The following is a 25340-nucleotide window of genomic DNA, read 5'->3' as shown; positions in this document are numbered from 1 at the left end:
TTCCAAATTATATGTGTGATATTCTCTGTCAGCATTTGGACTCAAAATATTAAAATCTGGGACACAAAAGACTGAGGAGCGAATATTTACAGCAAGAGATGTTACAATTGGAAAACCAAAATCACGAAAGTACCTCAGAACAATTTTAAAGTCTGTTAGAAAAAAAAAAGTTGTATATCTTTCAAAAGTATTAATTGTTTTTAACACAATAAATGTTAATCAAGCACAGCAAAAGGAGGGAAAATTAGAGATGAAGGAATGGCTTTCTGTTTTGTTTTTTTCCTGTTGGTTCCTGACCTACTCTGGGATTTAGTCTGGGAAGGGTGGAGACAGAAAGAAGGGGGGAGAGAGAGGAGGAAAGTCAAAATGAAGTGGGACAGACACCCCCTCCCACCAACATTACCACGCTGTACTCCCCCACCACACATACTTACAAATCCACATTTACATGTGGACACACACTTCTACACACTGCGTGTGTGTGTGTGTGTGTGTGTGTGTGTGTGTGTGTGTGTGTGCAACATGCTCTTCAAAGCCAAGTGGTTTTAATAGACATCCAATTAGACGAAGACATCTGGGGAGCTGCTGTTGCAGATAAATAAGGTGAAAGGAAGACAAGATTCAGTCACCTCTCTGAAACTCCTGAAGATCAGGGGAAAGCCGCTGATAGAGGCAGCAGCAAAGAGAGGTGGGGGCCTAAAGAAAGAGGGAGTCACACATGGGAGGAAAGAGGAGAGGCAACACAGCGCTCCTGCATTCAGACTCTGAGAAGCAAGGAGAGAGGACAGACCGGGAGCTTAGCTCACTGACAGACGCATAACAAGAGAGGGGAGAAAGACGAAACCAGCGAGGGCTTGGTTACAATCTCAAGTAACTTCAAAACGAGCTCAGGCACAAAAAGAGAAACAAAGGAGGAAAAGAAGACAAGAAAAAGTCTGGATTTCTAGACTTTTTAGGGGGGGGGGAAACTTGCCTTCATTGCCTGGATTTTTTTTTTCTTTTTTTTTTGGACATTCTTAAGAGAAGCATCACAGATTTTTTTTTCTGTCTCCAATTATTCCTTTTCAAATACTTTAAGTGTTTTACTCATTCCCTTCTGCCTCTCTCTTGTACTTCATGGACTTGAGGATATAAATGGGACTTATGCTTATGAGACAGATTATAGACAACATTGCAACATATATGCATATATTTACAGTAATAAAGTTATAATTTGTGCTTTTCTGTTGAAGGATTTGGAGCAAAAAACCTCCTCCTGTTGTGAGGTGATCTTAGATTTGGATATTGACACTTTCCAGAAAAGGGGGACAGCAACCAAATCAGCTGCAGCACCATCAGCAGCTGATCCTTCATCATTCTTCAAGCACAGGAACTGTAGCTCTGCTGCTAAAAGCCCTGCTCTGATCCACTGCCGTCAGACTGTTCTCACCCCAGTTGTTCCACAGGTTTCATCACCTACTGTCCCAGAGAGATTGCCGGTTCCCAGGCAGAGGAGGTCTAGTTGGTGGGTCAGGGGGGGATTCTCCCGCTCTCTTTCCCTCTCCCTGCACCCGGCTCAGCATGCCCCAGCCCCTGAGCTCCTCCATAGCTCTCCCAGCTCCACTACCATGTGTAGATGGACAGTGACACAAGGTGCACCGGTCGCCTGGTTCTCCTCCTTCCCCTGCCGCAGACTTCCATCACTCTTCCTGCCCCTGACTTCCCTCCTGCTGCTCCTCTTGCTCGGACCCTGCGCTTCATCGACAGACTCTGAAAAGAGCCATGCACCAGAGGGGACTCCTACGCCACCTTGCTGGGCGCCGCATCGCCCGTCGTCCGCAAGGTTGCCACGGGCGACAAATGTGTCGCTATCGTCTGCGACGGTTGTCGGGCGACACGTGCGAAGCAGCTACAAGCATCTTCAAGGAGACGTGCGCAGGAGGAAGCTGTTCTCCTATCAGAAATTCTTTCTTCGCATTGGCAAGGACGGAAACGTCAATGGCACCAAAAGAGAGGATGATCCATACAGTAAGTTAAAGTTTATCTCTTACGGCATATTTTTTACTTTTACTTAATGGCCCTAATACGCTTTACTAGTGCTGCTGCCTGGTTAGTTTTTAATAAACTGTTTTGGTAAAACTTAAAGGTTGTGCTAAAGCCACCAAACGCAAAGCTCCTACTACCAATGACCAAAGACACAGAATTTTTTCTTCTCGTCTGTCTCATGAGTTTATCTACAAGGAATGAAGTTTTTGTGTTTCTGTTTTGGAGCAAGTGTGTACATTGAGACAGGTGACTGGGCAAAAGAACAAATAACCGCGCTGCATGCTTCCAGCCATGTGCGGAGGCAGAGCATATTTGTCTGACTACAAAGAGCTCAGTTAGAAGAAAGCTTGACAGAAGAAGAGCAGGAGGGAAGAAGAAGGAGGAAAAAAACAAAAAGAAACTAAAACAAGTAAGCCAAGCAGATAAAAACAAAGAAGGGGAGACGATCCACTGGAATCAATTAGAAATCGCCCAGAGAAAGTTCTTCATCTTTGATGGGAAATATCTGAAACGGCTATTACCGAACCCCATGGGGAGAATGACAAGTCCACTTACTCCTTGCTGCTATTGTGTTGCAGCTCTAATAGTAGTGGGCATATGCTAAGTTTGAGGTTTTACTGACTCAGATGTAAAGTGATCTCTGCCTCTTTCTCTGAATGTGCATTTTCTGGGCTATGAAATATGATTTAACCCCCATTTATCCTGAGAGGGGTCAGTGAGAACACAGGACTATTTGTCGGTGCCACTAAGCTTCACATTTGTACAGCTGTCCTACTTTCGCACTGGCTCCAGCCTTTGTCTTGCTCTGCCAAGATACTTCTCTGACATTTTTACTGCAGGTTGTGTGAAGTTGTACCTGATAAAGGGCGTCGTGCATGCCCCGAACCAAGTGCCCAGTTTGCACACCAGCATATCTAAACACTTCAAAACTTCACCATGCGAGGCTTATCACAACCAGTTATGGCTGATTGAGAGCAGAAAATCAGCTGTTATCATTCTGTCCTCCGAAACTTTTATCTCATAGTTAAACACATCTGGAAGTTCTCCAAGACTGCCAGAGAATTTTGGCCTCTGAGCAGCTCGGAGTAACTCCGCAGCCTCAGGGCCCACTGACAGTAGTTGTTGAGGGAGAACAGAAAAGTACTCCCACGCTTACCTACCCAAAATTCTCCACCAAGCTTTACTGAATACGACAGACACCATCTGATAAACAGAGAGAAATTATTTTTACTTTGAATACTGTCCTGCTGCTTTAAATCATCTCGGTTTTTCTTAATTTCAGTCCGTGTCTGTACGAGCCATTCTAATTAGAGATACATCGGTCAAGATTGTGTTTCTGTGGTTACAATTTGACTATATTAGGAGCAGGTATGTCGTGGTGCTGTCTGAGAGAAGACATTTTACGTTGCCGATTAGCATACTTAGCGGGAATAAAGCCACTGTCTGTTTATTCTCCCAAGAATGTAGATCCTTCCCTTATCTTTGAAATATGACAAATAGCTGGCAACATTTGAAACAGCTGATAAAATGATATAACTTTGGAGTAGTTTGTTCAGCCTTCTTGTTGTCTGCTTTAAGTCTTGCTCTCCCTCACTGTCTTGCAGCCTGGATAAATCACAGACACGGCCCAGCATAATGAAAATTGTTTCTTTTTTTAGAAACTTCTTGCGTCTCTGTCACATCAGCGATACAGAAACATCTGAATTTTAGTCTACAGCGAGAGCCTCCACAAAGAATGTTGACGCTCCATTCTGTGATTGGAAAAATCTTTTTTTTTTTGGATTTCACAAACAGCTGGTTACCCATCAGGCCTAATCAAGCAGCCAATTGCTTTGTGCATCTCTACTTGCGTTACTATAGGTCTTTATCTCTCATGCATATGTCATAGGTCTCCACGCATCTGACCCTGGGACTTTTGGAGAATATGCCTCCCCTGCTGGGAACACACAGACACACATGCATGCAGCTGAGCAGAGAGAGGCCACTTTTGCACATGGCCTCCATATGGCAAAGCCTACTTTTATTAGGGCCAGTGTGAATATATGCGTGTGTGTGTGTGTGTGTGTGTGTGTGTGTGTGTGCGTGTGCGTGTGTGTGTGTTTGTCTGTGTGTGCCACTCAGACACCAAGTTTTTGCCAGACATGGCTGAAGGAATTTCAATTAGCGTCTCTTCCTCCCTCCCCTTGCCTGCAGTGCTCTCTGATACACTCATGCGCATGTATGGATGGTTTTACACATACATGCATTTAGCTCTGCCATCAGGCTGCAACATGTCACTGACTGTAATAGCATTAGAAAAGCAATTAATCAGACTGAAAAGCTCTCGCATGTCATTATAGTAGAAAAATAGTAAGTGCAGTCTAGAGAGTGAGAACCGTGCTGCAGGGTCTTCGTTCTCGTGGATTCAGTCAGGTTTCGCGTTTGCGCACAACCCTGATATATAGAGAGATCTGTGCACTTCTTGCACTTTTTTTGCATGAGCTCTGAACAAATTGCACCCTTCAAAGTAAAGCAAACAGAGAGTAACTTAATTCTGCTCCCTTGTCTTTGAACCTGAATGTGGTTTTTCACTTCCCATGTTTCATGTTATTCACACGCCTCTCTTGCTCAGGAGTTTGCGCACCAACAGGTTTTGACCACACTTGTGTTTGTTTTAACATTTCAGATCATAACATTGTTCATGTACACTGTGATGATTTCATAGCTGATAGAAGCAAAACAACTGCTGCACACAGAGCAAAGAAACAAATTGCTCGTTTGATGCAGGTCTCTATGGGGCTCTCATTAGAAACAAATCATCTCTTCCTTTTCAACTGGACAAGTAACAAAAATTGGAGACAGAGGCAGATTTCCTGATATGGGTGAAATGGCCCAGGCCGACACAGACTGTGGGGGGACCACAGGGAGAAAAAGTTGTTTTAATTGAGCCCCAAAGGAGCATTTTGAAAACCCAGAGAGATTCCTTAAATTACACTTTAGATTAATAAAACTTTTATACTAGCGTTATCACCCATCATTAGGGCTATCTCATATTAATTATCTGCCAAGATCAATTTATATCAGACCAGGGGTTGAAACTTGAATACTTTTACCATTGTGATTCCCTTCCTGTCTTGTTGAAGGGGCAAGCTGTGCTGTTTCTTTTTAAGGGGAAATATGACTCCCCACCCAGGGAGTCCCTGCCTGGGGGGCGCCATTAGCACACCAAAACAGTCAGTTGCTTTCCATTTACTAAGCATTCTTAATTGCCTGTCTAATCCACAGAGGGAAGCGACCACCTTGTGTTTTGCAATGTGTTAGCACTCTAGTCAAATATCCCTTTGCACTGTGGCTGGCTAATTATGCTAAAATGGACTTATGATCCAAAGCATTCGAGTCTGTGTTTAAAGGGCCATTTCAAAGATTTTTTACTGAATCTGTTCCCAGCTTAGAATCCTAATAAATTAGTCTTATTAGTGAATTTTCTAAAGCACAGAGATAGACATAACGCAATTAACTTTCAATTCCTAATATGTCCGATAAGATGAATGTTAAAAAGTTACTGTTATTTTTAAAATTGTGTTCATTGGTGAAGTGGGATCAGAGAGAAGGACAGAAGAGGAGGTGGTATGCTTAAACTGGGCTTGTGACTGAACAAACCCAATGACCTTATTTCCAAACGGTCCACCTGTTCAGGACGTTGAAAATGATTAGCATGGAAGTTCACTCAAGAACGGCCGTCATTAGACCGTGGCAGAGGCAAAGAAGATGTTTTAACTCCTGGGATGAGTCTCCCTAATGCAGTCGAGCCGGTCTGAGTATGTCAACATGGCGGCACATAATTCTAGGTTTAGTCTACATTGTATAAATTTGTGCTCTCCGCTGCTCATCGTGCTTTTCTATTTACCCTGATTTGCTCTGTGCTCATCTATCCATCTCACCTCATAAGTCCCTCGCAATGAGGCACTCTGGTCTCCATGTGGATGTCTTGAGGGCGCATCAGGATGTGATTAGCATTGATCCTGGCCCTGACCAAAAGGCAACAAAACTGTCCTTGTTCTCCTTCCTCCATGTTGTCTACAAAGCTGCCACATTTCATTCACAGACAAACAAATAAGGCAATAAAACAGTTTATGGTTGTTTGAAGTTTGACCACAGTTTGACTTCACTACAGCCACTCGGACAGCAAATATTTCCTCCGCTGATTAACACACCATAATGTGGATTCATAGAAAGAAAGGTGTATTCTCTTTTGAGTTTTAACTTTTTTAACTCGTGTTTTTTTTTTGGCACTTTAGTTGCTTTAAGATGCCAGTTAAGCATTCCCACGTGTAGAAGATTATTTTGGACTTGAACTGTACACAGCTCTATAATATTTTATTGACCATTAGTGCACATAAAGATTTTGTTCTTTTTAACAAAAAGCTTCATGAGGGTTACTATAAAAGTAAAAGTTAAGTCAATTAGTGCAGCACACAGGTAAATGTAAAAATATAATACCTCATAAAAACGATCATGCAACACAACTTTTCCACAATTAACCAGAAATATCAATGTGTTTTATTAAGATTATTGGTGATAGATCAATAAAAACTAGAACATAGTACACATAGTGAGAAAAATAACAGATGGAACACATTTTTTGGGTGCGCCTGTACTTTGAAAAACTACTTTTTGTCATACGGTAATTACAGCTGAGATCTTTTGGAGGAGGTTTCTGCCAGATTTGCATATCTGAAGGTTAATTGTTTTGCCTATTGTTCTAAGCAAAATCTCTCAGGTTCAGTCAGATTGAAAAGTGTATGTGGAGATGTACGTCTGGACTTTGACTGGGCCAATCAGAGGACAGAGAAGATATGTATAATGTGTGCATAACACATTCATTTGCTTCACCATGCCAGCAACATAATGCTGCCAGCATCATTGCTAACATTGCAGTAGTGTTAGTCTTTTTGAAACTTAATTTGGTCTCATCTGACCAGAGCACATTTTTCACACATTTGCTATTTCTCCTGTATGACTTGTGATTGGCAAGACTTGGTATCTTTGGAGGTTTGCTATATCCTTTTCATTTTCAGATCATGGATTGAATTGTGTCAATTAATATGCTTAAAGCTCAGTTTAAGTTTTTGCAACTAACTCTGTTTTGTATTGGTGTATCACAAAAAAAATAAAATAAAAAATTGTCAAACTGTGTAAAAGGTAAATGGATATGAATACTTTGGCAAGACACTGCAGACTTGCAATTTTCTGTTCTGGTTTTGCTGTTGCACTTAGAAACTGGAAACTTGTCTGGGAGTGTGTGGAAATTTTTAAGCATATGTTTGGATTTATAGGTCCTTAGCAACAAAAATATGTATTTCTTTGCTCTTAGTGGTGTAAACCTCTATTGCCTCAGCAAATTTAAGGAAGATCAAAACCTGGAACAAGATCCTCCACTCCTACATTCTTTTCACACCCCTTCTATTCTTGAAATTATTCCCAGCCTTCCTTTCTTGCTGTTTCTGAATGTCTCTGATTTTGCATCCCTTGTTTTGCTGCTTCCTCTTTGCTCCGAGGAGCATGTTTAGGGTTCTCATGGGAAAAGGTAACAGTGTGGCCCATAAAAAAAAGAGTTATGAGGTGGTACTGGATGCACCGAGGGTTAGTGTCAACATTGCTTTTCATTTAAGATTACCTTGACATCTTCATAGACTCTTCTCTGCACCGGCTGTAAATATAAGTTCTGTGCAAGCACCCCTGCAATAACTTGTTCATTAAACATTGAAGTGCTCTTATAGCTGCTGGTGTATCGTTTAAAATCAGTGGTTATGCTCACTGTGCAAACATAAAAAAAAGGATGCTGCGCAAAGTCATGCTAATATTTACGTGTGTCTTTTATGTGGGAATCTGTTTGGAAACAAAATTAATGAAAACATATTTGAATTGCCAAACACAATAATTTTTATTTGGTCCTTACATCACCTTTGTGGGGTCTCTAAACCACTAATAACTCTGTATGTATTAACAGATCAGTGTATATTTGGTGGCTTCCTTCATCTTCTCTGTAGTGTTGTTCAGTATTTTAAATGATGCAGGAATCTGGATAAATGAAGTTATTAATCCAACACAATTTATTTTGTTTTTTGAGCATTTTGTTGTTTTAATGTCCTGCTGAAACTCTACATAACGCTGTCTTATATAACAGCCATGTTCCAAATTACTTGGAGATGTTCAATAGGCTTCATTATAAGCTATTTCGCAACAAATGCTCTGGAATGGATTAAGACAAAGATACGCAGAGTTTGTTCATCTTTGTAAGTTACAGCTCGTAATGTTCTACTTCTTTAATAGTTTGTATCTTATTGTGTGCTTTCGTATTTGTTACAGCGTCCATTTCTATAAAAATCTGAATAACTTTACAAGAACTTTTAATATTTTTCTAATTTTGGTTGCATCATGTTGCTTCTTTACAAGCCACAGCCATTTCTGTAACCGCATCTGTCCTGTTAAGGGGTCTCATTCCATCTCAAACACAGGAGTGAGTGTGATCGCCCAGAGGTCAAGAGGTGTGAGTGCCCTTTGACCTCATTACTGCCCATGCAGGGTCATTTTCGGAGCACAGAATGGCTGATACATGCATCCTGGAAATCCCCAAAATAAATAAAATTCCTTTGTATGCCATTTAAAAGGTGATGGGAAACACTGCATGGGGTTGAAATAGTTTCCTTAGCATGAGAAACAAACCACTGATATCCATAAATATATCAGTGGTTTATATACCAAATATACCAAATATCCAAATATAATATACCAAATATCCATACCGTTTAGAGAAATGGTATGGATATTTCTTCCCATTAACACAGTCGAAGGTTAAGGACCAATAAATCATGAACTTTGCTTTTTAGCTACACTCTTTCTTTATAGAAGTAATGCCCAAATTGTAGTGGGAAAGCTCAACATTTCCTGTGTGAACTGTGTGGCAAGCACACAATAACAATCTCAGTCTAAGAAAATGGAGTGTCATTGATTATGACTTTGTTGTAATCAATGCTGTGTGTCTAACGGGGCACATTAGAAGCTCTGTAAATGTTTTAAGTGCTTGAACTTTCCGGCTATCTCCATAAAATGTTTCTGCGATTGTCTACTATAATCAGCTAAAACATATGTGCAAAGCACCTCGTACTTGGAATCCCAGTATCATCCGTGGCTTTTATGGTGTTTCTGGCTTCATCCTGTGAGATTAGGTAGACATACTCTTTGATCATTTGCCACATGTTTATTATCTTCCGAATCATTTGCTAAAGGGAACATTTTAATATTTCCATTTGCGTCTGAACAGCTTCTAGAAACAGTCAAACAGCTAAAAATCATATCATTATACTTATGGGCAATAAGCAAATGCTTTTTATTGTCCGGAAAAAAGAGCCGTTTCAAACACATCCTGATTATTATATCAGTCAATCAGGAGATGCTTGCCCCGTAACCAAGCAACCCCAGCCAAGCCTATAGCCAATGACTTAGCCATGCAAGCAGAATTCAACACACTTCATTACTAGAAGAGAAATATGATTGGTCAGTTGGTTTACCGCTGTACTGACTGCTGGAAAAGACAAGTGTTTAGTTGTTGGCTCCAATACACAACATATATGCATGCACAGTCTCCCAGTCATGGAGAAAAGAGCTGTTTTATTTTTACACTGTCTTTATCAAAAGAACTTTACATGCATTTCAAAGCACCACATTAGAAAAGGTTTATGAAAACTGCAAAGTTTGAAATAACATCCTGAGAGATGGTTTTTAGCCATTTCGAAAAAAGAGTTCATACGCTACAGAAAGAAAAAAAAATACTGAATAAATTCTGATGTACATATGCAACATTTGCTATAAAATGAGAGGCACACAAGGCCAGGAAGGGAGTGGTGGATCTGTCCCATCCACCAGTGGGTCTATTAGCAATGTCCCAGTCATGTTGCCGAAGAAAATTGTAGTCTGCGTGAATCACTTCACAATGGAGTCTTTTGAAAATTACCACCAGTATAAGGCAAGATTTGCCAACAGACCTCAACTGAAGGAAATCTATCAGTTACTGTTTGATGCAAGTCTTTAGATTAAACATGATTTCAGAAACCGCTGCTGCATCCTTGGATCCTTAGTGGTTGTGCAGGAGTTGCCACTTCGTCTGCTTCTGGATCTGACTCGGAGTCAAAGCTGTACCATTGGACAACTGCACATCTGTTTGCAACCGTTTTCACGTGCAGAACGTAATCGGTGTAATAATAGAGACATAACCTTAAAACAACTCATTCCTTTCAGAAAACAACTCATTCCTGGAAGGAATGAGTTGTTTTCGAGAAGGCGAAATCTCATTTTCTGAGAGAAAAAACATGATTTGTTTAGCCTATAGACCTATTCTGACTTGCTCAATTAGTAGAACTGTAGAATCAGATAAAAGAAACTGATGTAATGGTTGGATCAATGTTAAACAGTGGTAATTCCCCCCCAAAACACAAAACTTCTTCATCATGAACCTATCAGTGATACATATTTTTTAGTATTTTAGTAATTTAGTATTTATTTTAGTATTTTACCTTCTGAATACGAGTTTATAAGAGTTTTATTTTACAAGTTTCATTACATCAAAAAGGAACCAACTGGACTGTCTCTTCAATACCTTTGTAAAATATTATGTTCAATGTTATATAGATTTAATAAATGACCCTTGACTCCATTCAGTTAGAAATGTCAATGAATTTTAGTATCTCAGAAAATTGGATGCAGAGCTACTTCCTAATAGGTTCTAGTAGCCAATAGTTGTGTTACGTGATCCACTTATTTGCAGATTTGGAAATTGTTTTGTGTTACATTGTATCTGAAAATGTGTCTTTCTATGGGCCAATAGGTAACTTACTGCCCGCCACATCCCCAAAAGACCCTCCTCTCTATGCAGCAGGGTGCAAAATAAAGAATCTTCAGTCAAGGAATTGAAGAATGGATTCTGAATGTTTCTTCATTATTAAAGTTCAGCTACTCTTGAAAGTGGAGCTTTTTCTTTGCCATGGATCACAGAGGAAAACGAAAGGATCTATCTCAGTTTTCCGTCACTGTTTACATATTTCCTGTCATCGACGCTTGACATTTCCCCCGTTATTTTACTCACTTGTCGATTACTCTGTCAACTATGACAAGACAGAAATAGGAGCCAGATTTATGTATGCAGTCCTCCCACAACCTCAGACCAGAAAGGATCCGCCCTACAGAAAAGCCTTTCAGCGGCAAATATGCTTCTTTACGATCTTCATCTGCTTTAGAGGTTTTTGGCTCTTGGAGATAATAACAACTAAAATTTGCATTAAAAGACAAAACAATCCCTTCAAACTCTAAATAGTTTGTTCACTGATAACCTCTTTTATCAAATGAGTTCTGTAGAGTTTAAGAAAACATACATCTGAGATGGGAAAACATGAAAATTGTGCAACGAGTTCTTTAACTACATAAGTACACCTGAACTCCAATGTAACTCCACAGAGTCCGCATTGCTCTGAGTTTTACTTGTCCTGCATCATTACAAATGTGTCTGAAGAGTTGTTTACTGCTGTCTACGTTTCATATTGTTGCTATGCTCCCTATGGAGTAAACAGCAACGGGAAAATTGTTTTCAAATTGCAGAATCTACCATGTCAGTGACACACTCATCTTTGTGGCTTGGCATTGCTTCATCTCGAAAAAGTTAAAACCAGAGTCACTTTGAAAATAACTCTTTAACAAACGGAAAGCTTGATTTTCTTGGGTGTCTGAAACAGTTTTTGGCGTTATCCAGATGTTGTAATCTGGATTTAGGAGCCAGACTGCGCTGCGAAAAAACATGAAAATAACACAAAGCTAATTTATAATAATAAGATAACCCTAATAAGAAGTTTTCCACATTGAGCTTAGTGTTGGGCATTTTGTAACATTATATTTTTCTGTAGCATTATAAACGTAAAGATGAGGAAATATAATGCGAACCACATGGCCCCTTAGTGCTTTTGCCCTAGTGAAATTATGTTAAAAGTTTATACCTGTTCCTAAAATCTAGATTATTTTATCCTTGTGGCTGAAGCTTCAGCTAATCTGAGCCAAGACTAAAGTGGTTTTCTACCATCTTTAACTCCATCCATCCACTTTATGTACACCCTTGTCCCTTGTGGGATCAGGAGGTTTGTTGGTGCCTTTCTCCAGCGAACGTTTTGGGCGAGAGGCGGGGTCACCCTGGACAGGTCGCCAGTCTGTCGCAGCCCTCTTTAACTCATCGTGGACTATCCTGATAAATTCTCCCTTAGGGCATCAGTACAAACGTGTACCGATTGTAGGCAATCTGTACACGTACTCAAGTATACCGATTGCCTACATTTTTCCCGACATATTTTTTATTTTCCCCCACTTGCTAATGGATACTTGCAAGTTTGATGAGCAAGTCCGATGCCTAGCTCTGTTTCTTCTCCTCCAGGCCAGCCACTGCACACCTGTTAGTTAGAATTGTATTAAACATGAAGGCCAATACTGAAGTGTCACCTGGATGTGAGCTTGATGCCTGTGAAGAGGCCGAATTCCTGACCAGTAAACCAGTTGGAGGTGAAGACCAGCATGGGTGACGCATAGCGTGAAGGGCTGCAGTCATGCTTAGAACATGTGCATTACAAAAAAAAAAGAAAAAAAAAGTCCCTCCAAACCAAATACACACCTTGTGTTCCTGCTTCCCTCCATGCCTCATCGTTACACTCACACACCCGCTCACACACAGCTTGAAAGTAAAGTTTTTAATGGAATCATCAAAGGTAGAGTTGAGTCCAAAAAGGCATCTGGATGGTCTGGCTCTTTGAGCTGGGTCGTTAGGAATTTCAGCAAATTACCCTGTGTGTATGCGGGAGTGTGTGTGTGTGTGTGCGCGCACGTGTGCGTGTGTGTGTAAGTGTACTAAATAAACATTAATGCAAGGAAAGTAAGAACTAAGTTCAAAGCAAATGCGCAAACTGAATACTGTTTTATCTGAAAAGCTTACAATAGTGTCTTCAACAACTGAAACTTGCAGGATTGTTTTTTTTTTTCTTTTTTTTCCCCCTCCTCTCTGGAATTACACAGCAATCCATGCAGAAACCTTTCAAAACAACAGTTGGGCAACATCACGCTGGCAGATGAACTGTAAATGAAAAATGTGTGAAACGCGGACGACTGTCGCAGCGCTTTTCCTGAAAGCATAACTCCTGTCGTGTCAGACCTGCGAGTCTGTTTGGAGAGAAGCCGGCGGATTTGGCGCTCTATCATGTTACAAAGTCAACTGTGCGAGAGGGAGAGAGAGAGAGGGATCACAGTTTCTCAGGTGGTTTGGGGTTTTTCTCCCCCCTCAATCATATAACCATTAACATCACAAAGAATTTCTTCTGGTTTCCTCTCAGTTGCTCTTAAGCGCGTGTGACATAACTCGCTGTGATCGGCAAAGTGGGCTCACAGTACGCAGGTCTTGAAGGAAGGGTACGAAACGTCATTTACCTATCTACAAGATTTCTAGCTTTGTAAATGAAAGGTTTTCATTTACGTTAGATTTAGCTGTCTGCTTGTACGAGAAGCAGTTTTGGCCTCAACTTGGTAAGGACGAAAAAAAAAAAAGAAGAAAACTGAATTATAAGCATAAAATTGAGCTCAATAATCCAATGAGAGAAGGTGAAGCAAACTTTTTTTCTTCATTCTGATCTTTATTACTGACGAAATTAGGTTGAAATCCCTCTTATGACTGTACCCGAAAACAAATTTAGAACCTCTGAAGTTTTGTTTATAACAATATGTTGGCCATATTGACAATCAGCCAGGGGCCTTTGTTTTCTCAACTTAGTCAAACCCGCTAAGCCGAGCGGGCTTTGATGTGGCCACTGAGTGCAGGATGACACTGATGTCAACCACATCAGTCTAAACCAATACCTCCGTGTTCCTTAAAGCGCATAATATACAATGGCTTCCACTACGAGCCAAGCATCTTCACGGAGTAATCTGCACTGCCGGGGGATGTTTGTTCTTTCTCTTTGACTTCATAAAGAGCTGGAAACATTCAACTTAACTTCTATAACCCCGTTAAAAGCCTGGGTGGCCTCGGATGCTGCGGCAGCTACAAGGACTATTTTCTTTGTCGTGTTTCTCTCTGATTTCTTTCTTTCATTTATTTTGTTTTTATTTGCCTGACAGAGTATAATATTTTTAACGTCTGTTTTAATCACGTCGGTGGGCTCATTTACCCTCAGATTAAAAAAATAAATAAAAAAAAAATGAACCCCTTTATTCTTTTGTATCTTTTTATGAGGTTTCCTGGATGTAAACAGTCGAGTTGCAGCAAAGAAGAGGCATCGTCAATCAGCGACGTTGTTTAAAAAAGGAAAAATAAAAAATAAAAAATCTAAAGTGTTGCATTTCTTTAACATGGGATTGAACATGTCACAGAAAAAAAAAAAAAAAAAAGACTGACCCATTTGTCCTGCTGTTTGCAGCTCTTGACACCAACTGCTTGTCAAGCGGCGATATTTCAAAATGCTCAGCGAGATCTCTACAAGCATTAGATCCACTCACAGCTGGTCTCCGTGTCAAGGTCACCGAGTGAACAACTGCTCCGTAATCTTCAAAAAATCCCCAGAATAAACAGTGGAAACATTTTCACAACCTCCCTTAACCTTTAGGTCCAGTTGGAGTCTCAGTGACCGTGTTTCCAAATGGGGCCATCCAGGGGTCGGCAGGAGGTTTATGTGTGTGTGGGTTTTCCTGTGTGTGTGTGAGAGAAAGCCTGGATTGTCCTCATTCTTTAGCAATAATAATGTTGGCTACCATTTGATTGTTGAAACAATGACTTCATTAATCCATTCTATGAGCTGTTAAACAATCTAAGAAGTTACCATCTCTGTCAAATGAATGTGGATCTTTTGAAGTTATGTAAAAAAAACAAAAAAAAACAACAACATCTTAGCAGTCCAGAGAGTGATACTGTACTTTAACAAAAAACAGATTTCCCGTGCAAAGAAGCCTCCTTTGACTTTGTGCCTGAATTAGACATGAAGCACCAGCTTTTAAGATCTTTCACCAGCTGGAAGACAATCGAAATAATTTGTCTTTGACTGAAGCATGAAAATGAAGATCTGGATTTAAAAGCATTTTACCTTGGCAGAAAGCAAGGAGATACTCTGTTATTAATATAAAACATATAACATTTTTGTTTCTGGTAGATGGCAGGCCTCAACTGCGGCCATGAGAGTCTAGTAACACATGGTAATGTAATTAAAGTGTGGCCTTGTCTTGTACCAAAAAGGCAAGCCTATATATGCTGAACATTTCTATTTGTTCCTTCAGAACCTGTAAAAGTCTTCCAAAATGTATTATTGATTAATGTATTTTATTGATTAAATTGATCCGACGTCTTGCTGAAAGAGTAAGAATATCAAGATTCTTCAGAGAACTGCAACATGTATTCCTCCACAGGCTGAACATATTTATCACTACTACTTGTGTCCTTACATATTTGTATTCTATTTGAGTCAAAAAAAGATGTATTTTATTTATAGTTCAATCCAAATTAAATTGATATTGTTTGTTCATAGATAGATAGATTAAACCCTGTTTCATTTTCCCTTCTCATTCTTCTGAAATGGGATGAAACAGTGTCTTATTGATTAGCGTCAACAGGGCTACAATTTTGGGTGGAATTTGTATGGTAGTAAAGTTATTTCCAAGAACCTCATTAGCGTCTATAAAAGAAGCACTTTGCAAAAAAAAAAAAGCCATAAACTACGAAAGAAAACAATCGCGTCTTTCCCCGCTGAGCCTCCGTGAGTCACAGGGTGAAAAGAAGGGTGCACACCGGACGGCGCACTCCATCACCAGATGACTTTACATGCATGTTTCTTCTTCACGAGAACATGCAGTGCCCAAACATCCAAGGCTCTTCTTACTGCAAGAGAACAGTTCATGCGGTGCACGACATCAACCATGAGTGGGTTAATTCCACAAAATGCACCTCTGGGATTTGACAGCCAAAGATTATTTCACACTTTTGCCCTGTTACACACAGATATTGGCTTTGGTAGTGACAGCTTGATGGATGTGTCCAAAACTTGTACATTCAGGAAGGCTTTTGCTGTCGTTGTACCTTGGACTTGGTTCTCTTCTTTTACAGTTTAAAACATAAACGACAAATAAAAATGTGAGTGACATCATGAAAGTAGAGACACAATGAAATTCCCTAAATTGCATAACATAATTAGCTTATCAGGGACAGCTACTGGGTTAATCTATGATGCCCGATCACAATCTTTTTCTGTCCGAGACTTCCACAAATTGAATAACTGCAATCTAAGCTTTTTGTTGCAGCCTGGAGATTTAACTCGACGGCTTCTGGTTTCTGGTAAAGGGGCTATAAAAGAGCCCTGTGCTTTTTGGTTTCTGACAAGCCACATCAAACAGGAGGAGGGAAGAGGGTTTGAACAGGTGGAGCAGCTTCGCGTGAGCACAGACAGATCTTATTTTGTATGGATCACAGCTCAGAAATGTCAGCTGTGGAGCGGCGAGAGAGAACATTTTGAACCTGATAGATCAGTGTTGTGTTGCGGTGCATGTCTGGCTGAGTAATGGACGGCGTGTATGTACCGAGAGCTACGGAAAGTTTTGGAGTCTGGTTACACGATGATTCCCTATTTTTGACCAAATGAAGGAATTGTGGGAACATAAAGTGTTTCCAGCTTCAGAAAATTGGAAAATGTGGCAAAAAACTATTTAAAGATGACAAGAACAGACGCGGATTTCCAGGGAAAACCTGTGACTGTATGTCATCCAAGTGTCTTGAATATAAGCCACATGGATCATGCTTTTATGGTATAACAACTGTAACATTTAATAAGAGTACTATCCAAAGAGAACACATATCTGAACAATTTATGTGTTTATTTTTTGCCAATGAGAAGTTTTTGTTGTGGAGCACAGTTCTCAGATTCCTGTATGCTTATTTCAGCAAGCTTTCTTTGTCTGTTTAATCACCATAAGACAACATTTAAGAGAAGAGACGAGGGCAGGAAGGGGACATGTGGTACAAAAAAACATCCTTGGCATGTATTTTTCCAACCTCTACCTAATCAGGACAAACTGTGACAGGATGTACAGGTTAATATCCATCTCTTTGCTCTTTTGCCAGTAGGTGAACTTCAGAAATGCTTTGAAAATGTAACCGGGGTCGGTCTGCAGCTAATCCTGCAAGTAGGCTCAATTTCCTCCTTGTCCAATTTGCTAATTCTCACAAAACCCTGATAGTTTTAAGCTCGGTGCAGCGACAGAAAGCCACTGACCACAGTGTAAACCAGTAATTGGTTCACCTCGAAAGCTGATATGGCTTCCTTGACCTCCTGCCAGTCAGGCAGGCAGAAAGCTTCTCTCAGTTCTGTCCGAATGCTTGCCGGTTTGCCCGTGCTCCCATGGTCAGAAAAACAAACATTGCAAATATGTTAAAAAAAAAAACGTACCTGGCTTACAGCTTGCTTGCAGAGCATGCAACCCATGAGTGTAAAAGCAAATGAAAAGAGGGCAAGAGGCACATCTGATGTCTCTGCTGGGATATGGATGTGAGGGAGAGACTGGAATAAATAATGTTCATCTGTATTTTGATACAAATACTTTAAGCGGGGTGATATTTTGAAAATAAAAAATAAAAAAAAAACATGCTCTTCAGAAAATGAAAAGAACTTAACAAACAAAAGTCAGTGACGAAGCGGCTCCAGTGGAGTTTTAAATCTGCACAAACCAAACATGATTCAAATAGATAGTTTGTCGTTTCAGTGCCTGATCTGTTGCTTTACTTTGTATCCTACGATTAACCACAGTAAAAAAATAAATAAATAAAAAATGTTTGAGGTTCTGCCCAATTTACAGTACACTATGTGCCGTACAAAGAAAACGTATTTCATCCCTGATGGATTTTGTCTGTTTTAGTTTTTTTTTTGGGGGGGGAGAGGGTAAGGGGTAAGGGGTTCTTGCACACTTCATTTTTAGACTATTAAACAAATTTTACTATGATATATAATGTAATCACATCAATGGATCATGACTGAGCATCTAAAAAAAACAGAGGAAGTACGTCCCTGGGCAAATATGCTTTTCTGCACGACTGTGCAGTTTAAAACTGTGAGCTTGAACAATTGTCTTAAAATCATCTCCTATTTGTTGAGTTTGTATCAAAAAAGCCACTGCCCTACAATATCTGACATCAACAAAAGTAGATTTTCTAAGTGCTGCAATTCCACATCAGTGACTCTGCAAACCGGTTTGACGTGTTTGTCTGTGTGTGTGTGTGTCTCTCTGTGTGTGTGTGTCTTCTTCACCAGGTATTTTGGAGATCAAATCCGTGGATGTGGGAGTGGTGGCCATCAGGGGCCTCAGCAGCAACCACTACCTGGCAATCAAAAAGAGCGGAGATCTGTACGGAGCGGTGAGTCCTGGCTCCGTTTTACTCACGTCATGTCGTGTTGTGTTTATTTATAAAACACATCTCGTATGAAAAATGTAGTAGAAGATTCCTCGAAAATCATCATGTCTGTGAGGCAATAAAGGAGAAGCTGATGTATCCAATTGTGCATCATCTGCTTTAGGACGTGGGTTAGTGTCAAATGAATTTAGGGTAGTTATATATGAATTAGACAGGACCGATAATAGATGTTTGTGGAACACCACGAGCAACATTTACCTACTTAGATTCAAGCATTGGAGAATCAGATTAAAACAATGTTCAAAATGCTAAAGAAAGTCAACTGAAAGCTGCTCTGAAGTCGAGGAGAACAACAATAGAGATTCTGTTGCGATCAAGACAAATTCTCCTGTCATTTAAAATCATAACCACGGCTGTCCCTGTGCTGCGGTTGGTTATAAACTCAGACTAAACTCATGTGAACTTCCTTTTTTTTTATTGACTTACTTGGAGCGTTTTATTTTTGGCAAGAACGCCTTTGAATTGCTAAACTATAATCTCAAATCAAAACTTTGCAATATATTAGATGGCTTACTGAAACACTTTGTAAAACAATGGACAAGGCTTTAGCACTGACTGTTCCAGAAAAAAAGGAACCACAGTTTGTCAGCGTCAGCTCTCCTGTCTTTGCTCGCCATTCAGAAAAAGGAAACACAATCCAGCAGGTTTTTCTATTCTGCTTCAGTCCCTCAGGGGAGAAGCCCTTGTTTCATCTGTTTTCTCCCTCTTTCTGCTCTTTTTCTCAAACTCATTCTCTCCCTCTCCTTCTTTTACTTTGAAAGACCCATTTTCAGCATGTCTCTCTAGAGCTGCAGCTCAGATGAAATGACATACAATGTAGGGGAAGGAGGAAAAAAAAAAAACAAGAGATTTTGTTGCACGACCTGAAACTGAATTCCCATGACGTCTTCTGCCTGGTGCAACACAAGCCAGCAGTGGCGGTTGACTAGCGAGGGGCCAGCGTTCAATTACACTTGATGGCTTTGCACAGTGACTTCTTTATCCGGTGGTAATCAATTGAAATCATTGTTTCATTATATCACCAGATAAAATGTCAAAAACGGTCACAGTTATGTAGTTTGGTCATGAATTTAGCAGTGGTCACTGCACAGCATATTGATTCTATTTTAAAAGCTCTAAAGGGAAAGATTCTTTTTTTTTTTACTTTTTAGGTCTGATCTTTCTGGTATCTTAAAAGTAAAATGGCGTTGTTACCGTAATTTCATCTAATTGAAGGGCAGACATGTACACACACACACACACAGCTCTTACGCAGAAAGTTGAAAAGCCGCACGGCGTCTGTTAAATATTCTCCTTCTGCTTTGAGAACATTCAGTTTTACTTCTGGAACCAATTTGAACAGCTGTGGCCAGATTCAGATTCAGAGGGAGACAGTGAGCAAGCGTGTGTGTGTGTGTGTGTGTGTGTGCAGATAGTGGGGGGGGCAAGAACATTTTTCCTTGTGACTATCAACTGCATCCAGTTAACTGCCTACTTAAGTGACGCTAGCCTTGAGCACAACGGCAGCTTCCAGTAAACTGACAAACGTTCCCTCAGATCTTTTCTCTCCTCGTGGATGAATCATTGCTGCAACGTTAAGACTCAGACATCGTGTCACAATGTTCTGTACCTGCACCAAGCCTTGACCTTCGAAATGTCACACTTTACTAGATCCCACGTCCCATGCCGAGGTTTTACTGCTGGCCTTAAATACACGTGGGACTAGTCCTTAAACAATGGCTTACAGTTTGTTGATTTGTGTTGTCAGAAGACGTGAAGGAGGACGATGTCTTTACGGTTGCTCTGCAGAGCCAAAAAGAAACGATTAAAAGCTTTTGCAACATGTGAGTTGCGGCCGTTTAAAGGGAAAACAGAATTAGTTTTTTTAAAAACAGGGACAGTGTGCAAAAACATTATTAAAACATAAATTTCACCAGACTTGCTTAAATTAAATCCACTCCAAATATTAATGACTTAAAGATCAGTCATTAAAGATCAGATTAGTCTTCTTCAGCATTTTCCATTATTCATCCGACTGGTGATAATCGTAAATGATTAAGAGATAGAGTCACAAAAAAGGCTATAACTGGAATCTCCTTGGGGTGTGTCAAAACAAAACTGAATAATTCAGGCTTTCTGAAGTGAGATTCTGTTATGCCAGACAGCTAATATCTTACCTATAGACTCTCTTAGGATCTTTATTCAGTATAAATCCAGAGCACTTGGTTGATACTATTTATGGTCAAAGAATGAAATTACTTTAATCTTAGAACCAAAATAATAGGAGGCATTATAGATTAATGTAAATGTTGCTTCATGAACCTTTAAACTCTTGTCATGTTTGCACTGGTTAGTTATTTTCACAAAAATTAATTATTAATTGCACAGAAGACGTAGGTTGTAGCAGGTGCACTCCAAACAATCCTCTTGTTATAATATATGCACAGGATTCAACAATGTAAGGTTTATATTTTAAAGTTATTTGTGTCTTTTGTATCATTAGGTCAAGAATTTCATGTTTTTTTTTCCTACTTCAATAAATACGGAATGTGCCACTCAAGAAAATTCACTGTAATATTTATTTATTTATTTTTTACATCCAAGGGATAAAGCAAAGCAGCAAATGCAAACATACATCAAATTTCCATCACCATATTTGTCTGTAGGTGTTTGTTCTGAAGTGCTGTGTTAGTTTTACACCACATGTAATGAAATATACATCTAACAAAAACTTTTTTCGGAAAGTCTTGGTGACCATCAAGATGTTTCCTGGCAAATGTGAGACGGGTCTTTATGTTCTGGGTGGCTTGCCTCTTCTGGGAAGGTTTATCACTGTTTATTGTTTTCTCCGTTTGTGGATAATGGCTCTCACTGTGGTTCCCAAAAGCCTTAGAAATGTATAATCTGATAGATGTCAGAGACACGGGTGGCCATCAATTCTTGAATTTCTTTTGATCACAGCATGATGTGTAGCTTTTTGTTTCGTATTTAATGTCATCAGACATGTTCTATTCCAGTTATTTCTGGATTCTGAAGGGCAGACAGTAATCAGGCCTGGTGTTGGTGCAGTTTCACCAGAAAAATGTGGCTAACCGCAGGTAATTCATGATTTAACAAGGATGGCTTTCACACAGGGCTGGATTGACTTGCATGGCTTCAGTCCTTTTGTATTTACTCAGGTGATCTCTGACATGAATATTGGAATGCCGATTTGAAACATTCACGTGTGATAGAAAGCAAAAACATAAGAAATCTATGAGGGCATAAATACTTTTTCACTGTTCAAGGAGACTAAAGCATTTTGGTTTATTACCAGACAACAAAGTGAGCCACATTCCATGCATCGCTCCGCCCCCCAAAGATTACATAATTATGGCTTCTAACAATCGTCTTGTAAAACTGGATTAATCTTCTGCCAGTAGAATGCCTCAGATATGTCTGTGTACGACCGCACGTCCTTCAGAGTGAATACATCACTCGCTCGTCTGGCTCTGTGTCGAGCAAAAGTCCGTTTGGAGCCACTGGCGGCACTTAGAGACGCTGCTCTATTCGGAGCAGAAAACGCAGCACAAGCATTAAATGTGACTCGTGACACTTTGACACTCAGTGTTTTGCGTGTTTCCCATCCGCAGAGGGAGTTCGGCCCCGACTGTCGACTAATCGAACGCATCGAGGAGAACAGGTACAACACCTACGCTTCTGCCGAGTGGAGGACCAAAAAAAACAAGTGCATGTTTGTTGGACTGAACCCCAGAGGAAAACCGCTGAAGGGAAAGAAAACGCGGCGGAAAAGCAGAGCGACTCACTTCTTGCCCATGGTGGTGCAGCCACGATGATGGGACGCGTCGGCGAAACTGCAGGACATCTATTGGACTTTACGGTGGTGGCTACATGGGACAGATCTGAACCTGGTCTGTAAAATGCACTGAGAAAGAATCAAAATGAAATATATGGAGTGGACTGCTTGTTTGGATAAGGACACTATTTAAAAAAAAACAACAAAAAAAAGAATATATATCAGCATACAATGTATATATTATTTTCAGTTTTAAGTTATAAAGTACACTGGCACAATGAACACAAAAGAAACATCTGTGCCAAAATGTGATTCACATTTGTAGATTTGTGGAGTGCATGGGAAAAAAAAAAAAAGAAAAAATGATAAAGGTATCTTTACAAACCTGAACGGAAGCAGTAAAAAGAGAGAATAGCTTGTTCATGATGGCACCACCACAAATCTTATTATATCATGTCTCTTTCTTCAGATTTATTTATTTTATGTTATATTTAACAGAAACAAAGAATAGAAGACATACTCTTGTCTTTTTTTCTACCAGTTATGCTTCTCTTTTTAAACTAATAATCATTTAAGTCTGTATAAATAAAAAAGAATATATTTGTCTTTAACTTGTCTGTGTTCAGTGTTTGGATTTTATTTTATAAAGAAACAAACAAAAAAAAAACACCTAACCAATGGATTTTAAAAGATAATTATATAATTAACTTTTATATTTTTATTTGTACAAAATAACGGGAATACAAACACAGAAGGCACAAGACAATGTTTATTCTGAGAATATTAAAGTGTAATATTGCAAAGACTTATTCAGATAAAAAGTATGTGTGCTAACGATTTCACTATTTTCACTGCCTTTTCATACTTTATGAAATATTAATGTTTAATTCCTAACTTTCTGCAAAATATAAGTAAGTATTAATTACTTAAGATACTGTATTTGTAATACTGTAGCAGCATTTTTGGTTTGATAAAGTGTCATAACCTCATATCTCATGAGACGTTTCACCCAAGCAGGGATCAGATCTGCAGGCAATGAAAATTGGCTGAAATATGAAATATTCAGTCTGAAACCAAGTCATATTAAAAATTATACTTGAGCTTTCAAACATTTCATTGTTCATCAAAAATACTTACAGCAAAGAGATAAGTGTGACCTCAAGCCACTTCTACTAGCTTGAATAGCTATATCTGTTTATTTTAGGACATTACTGTGAAGCTTTACTCAAAAAAAAGACGCTGAAATCAGAAGTGCAGTAGACCTCCTGTTTTCTGCTCATCAAACTTATTACTGTCATCATTCTCAGAATCGTTACTGTCAGGCATATTACTATCCTGTGACAAATAACACCAAGGTCACAACGATACTCATTATTAAAAAGACATAGCTCTGCAGCATGCCAGTACATTGTCCTGTGTGTTTTAAAAATGTCCTTCCTGAGACACTCGCACGTCTGCCAGCTTTTGGGAGACGTGGCTCAGAGGTTTTTGCGAGCAGCGCTTTCAGAGTGATGATAGTAAGCAGGTGAACAGCTTTTTGAAGCAAGGCGTGAGTTGGGAATCTGCAAAAGATTAGAGTTTGAAAGAAGCCCAGCAGACGACCTGGCTGATTACTTCAGGGGTTTCCATTTCTCATTGCTCAGACCTTTGCATTACAAGTACACATGGCGAACACGGCTTCCTGGAGGATAAACACGGTCTTTTATGTGATAACAACAAAGACAAAACAGGTTTTAGAAATGGCCGACCCATTCGCACACACACACACACACACACACATGCACGCAGTAAGACGGAGACGCACTCGGGCGGCTGGGTAGCGTCGTGTGTGCATCAGTGTGGTCCCAGCAGCTGGGAAAAGCCTCCTCCTTGACCTTACATGTCTGAAACCTGTTGCTGAACCCCCCCGAGACTGAAAGAGACATGGAGCAGGGCATATGGTGTAACATAAATATCACCGCTTTGTTTATCACCTGATTCTAATTAACTATGATGTCATGTTTTCTTTCGATTCTCTCTGCTTCTCCTTAAAATCCCCGCTCTCGCGTCGTTGCCCTCTGCCGCTCCAGCTCGGCTTTTCGTTTCCTCACACTTCTTGAAACGTTTCCTCACGTGTCTGCGAAGTTAAGTCGGATTCAAGCTCTTCAACGGGATCCAACGTGGAGCAAGGTTATCACACCGACACACACAAACAGAGTCCTCCTCTCTGCCCACTCGCCTGCAGCGTGTGTAATTTGTCCACTGCTGCACATCGCCATCACCCGCTCTCCCTTGTGTTTTCTGCGCGTGCCCTTGCATGTGTGTCCAAGTTAATTTCCACGTATGTGACGGAATCCGCCAGTGTCCGTCTGCCCCACTGTGTTTATTACAAGAAGGCCCTCGATCCTCTTATTATGCTCAGGAATCCTCGGCGTCCAACGCTCATGTCAAAGCGCGAGTAAGTATGATGTATCAGAGGGCGATTCAAATTTCCTTTCATCCTCCCAGGGCATCTAGTCCTTTGTTTATATGATTACTTGGGTGTTCTGTAAACGACATATCAAGTACAATTACTTTGAAATGTGTTCAAGACACTGATACCCCTCCTCTTTCCCTCCCTCATAAAGTTCAAGGACTGGCATTCCTAGCCTGAAATGTCTTCATTATTCTGGTGGTGCAGCTTCGGAGATTTAAATATCCCATTTAATACCTTATTGGCACAATAAATCTGGACTGAAACTTAGATATCTGAGGCAAATGTGTCCACTTGTTTGCTCTGAGAATTTGGATTGAGGTCTGCTCTTACAGTATAACACGTGTCAGGCTCTGGGAGTTGCTTGTTGCGTTTTTATTGAAACTTCAACATGACTTAATGCGCTCTTGCCTTTGCCCATAATCCATTACAAGGCTTTGAGAGCGGGACATTTATTCAAGACAGATGTTTTACACTGATTACCGCTGATATCCGAGTTAGTCGGTTCACTCTTTTCTTTCTGCAGCGAGTCTAAAGTCTTTATTAAAGCCGATTAGCTGTCTTTTTTTTTTTTTTTAAGTTTA

The 25340-nt window shown here is 40.0% G+C and overlaps 1 protein-coding gene across 1 annotated transcript; it reads left to right on the top strand.

Moving 5' to 3' along the window:
• The first annotated feature begins 979 nt into the window (after nucleotides 1-979).
• Nucleotides 980-22644, top strand: fgf10a (fibroblast growth factor 10a). The gene is made up of 3 exons (XM_016679212.1): nucleotides 980-2007; nucleotides 18369-18472; nucleotides 22141-22644. The coding sequence occupies exons 1-3, from the start codon at nucleotides 1608-1610 to the stop codon at nucleotides 22342-22344; spliced, it is 708 nt and encodes a 235-aa protein (XP_016534698.1). The 5' UTR covers nucleotides 980-1607; the 3' UTR covers nucleotides 22345-22644.
• Nucleotides 22645-25340: the final 2696 nt, after the last annotated feature.

The sequence above is a fragment of the Poecilia formosa genome, unplaced genomic scaffold (assembly GCF_000485575.1).
Source record: "Poecilia formosa unplaced genomic scaffold, Poecilia_formosa-5.1.2 Scaffold6, whole genome shotgun sequence".
In the NCBI taxonomy this organism is placed as follows: domain Eukaryota; kingdom Metazoa; phylum Chordata; class Actinopteri; order Cyprinodontiformes; family Poeciliidae; genus Poecilia; species Poecilia formosa.
The sequence above is the reverse complement of the archived record's forward strand: the minus strand, read 5'-3'. Positions and strand labels throughout refer to the sequence as shown.

Coding starts and splice junctions, on each gene's coding strand:
- fgf10a (XM_016679212.1), top strand. CDS start 1,608: ATGTGTAGATGGACAGTGACACAAGGTGCACCGGTCGCCTGGTTCTCC. Junction 2,008..18,368: donor AAGAGAGGATGATCCATACA/GTAAGTTAAAGT, acceptor CTTCTTCACCAG/GTATTTTGGAGATCAAATCC. Junction 18,473..22,140: donor GCGGAGATCTGTACGGAGCG/GTGAGTCCTGGC, acceptor TCCCATCCGCAG/AGGGAGTTCGGCCCCGACTG.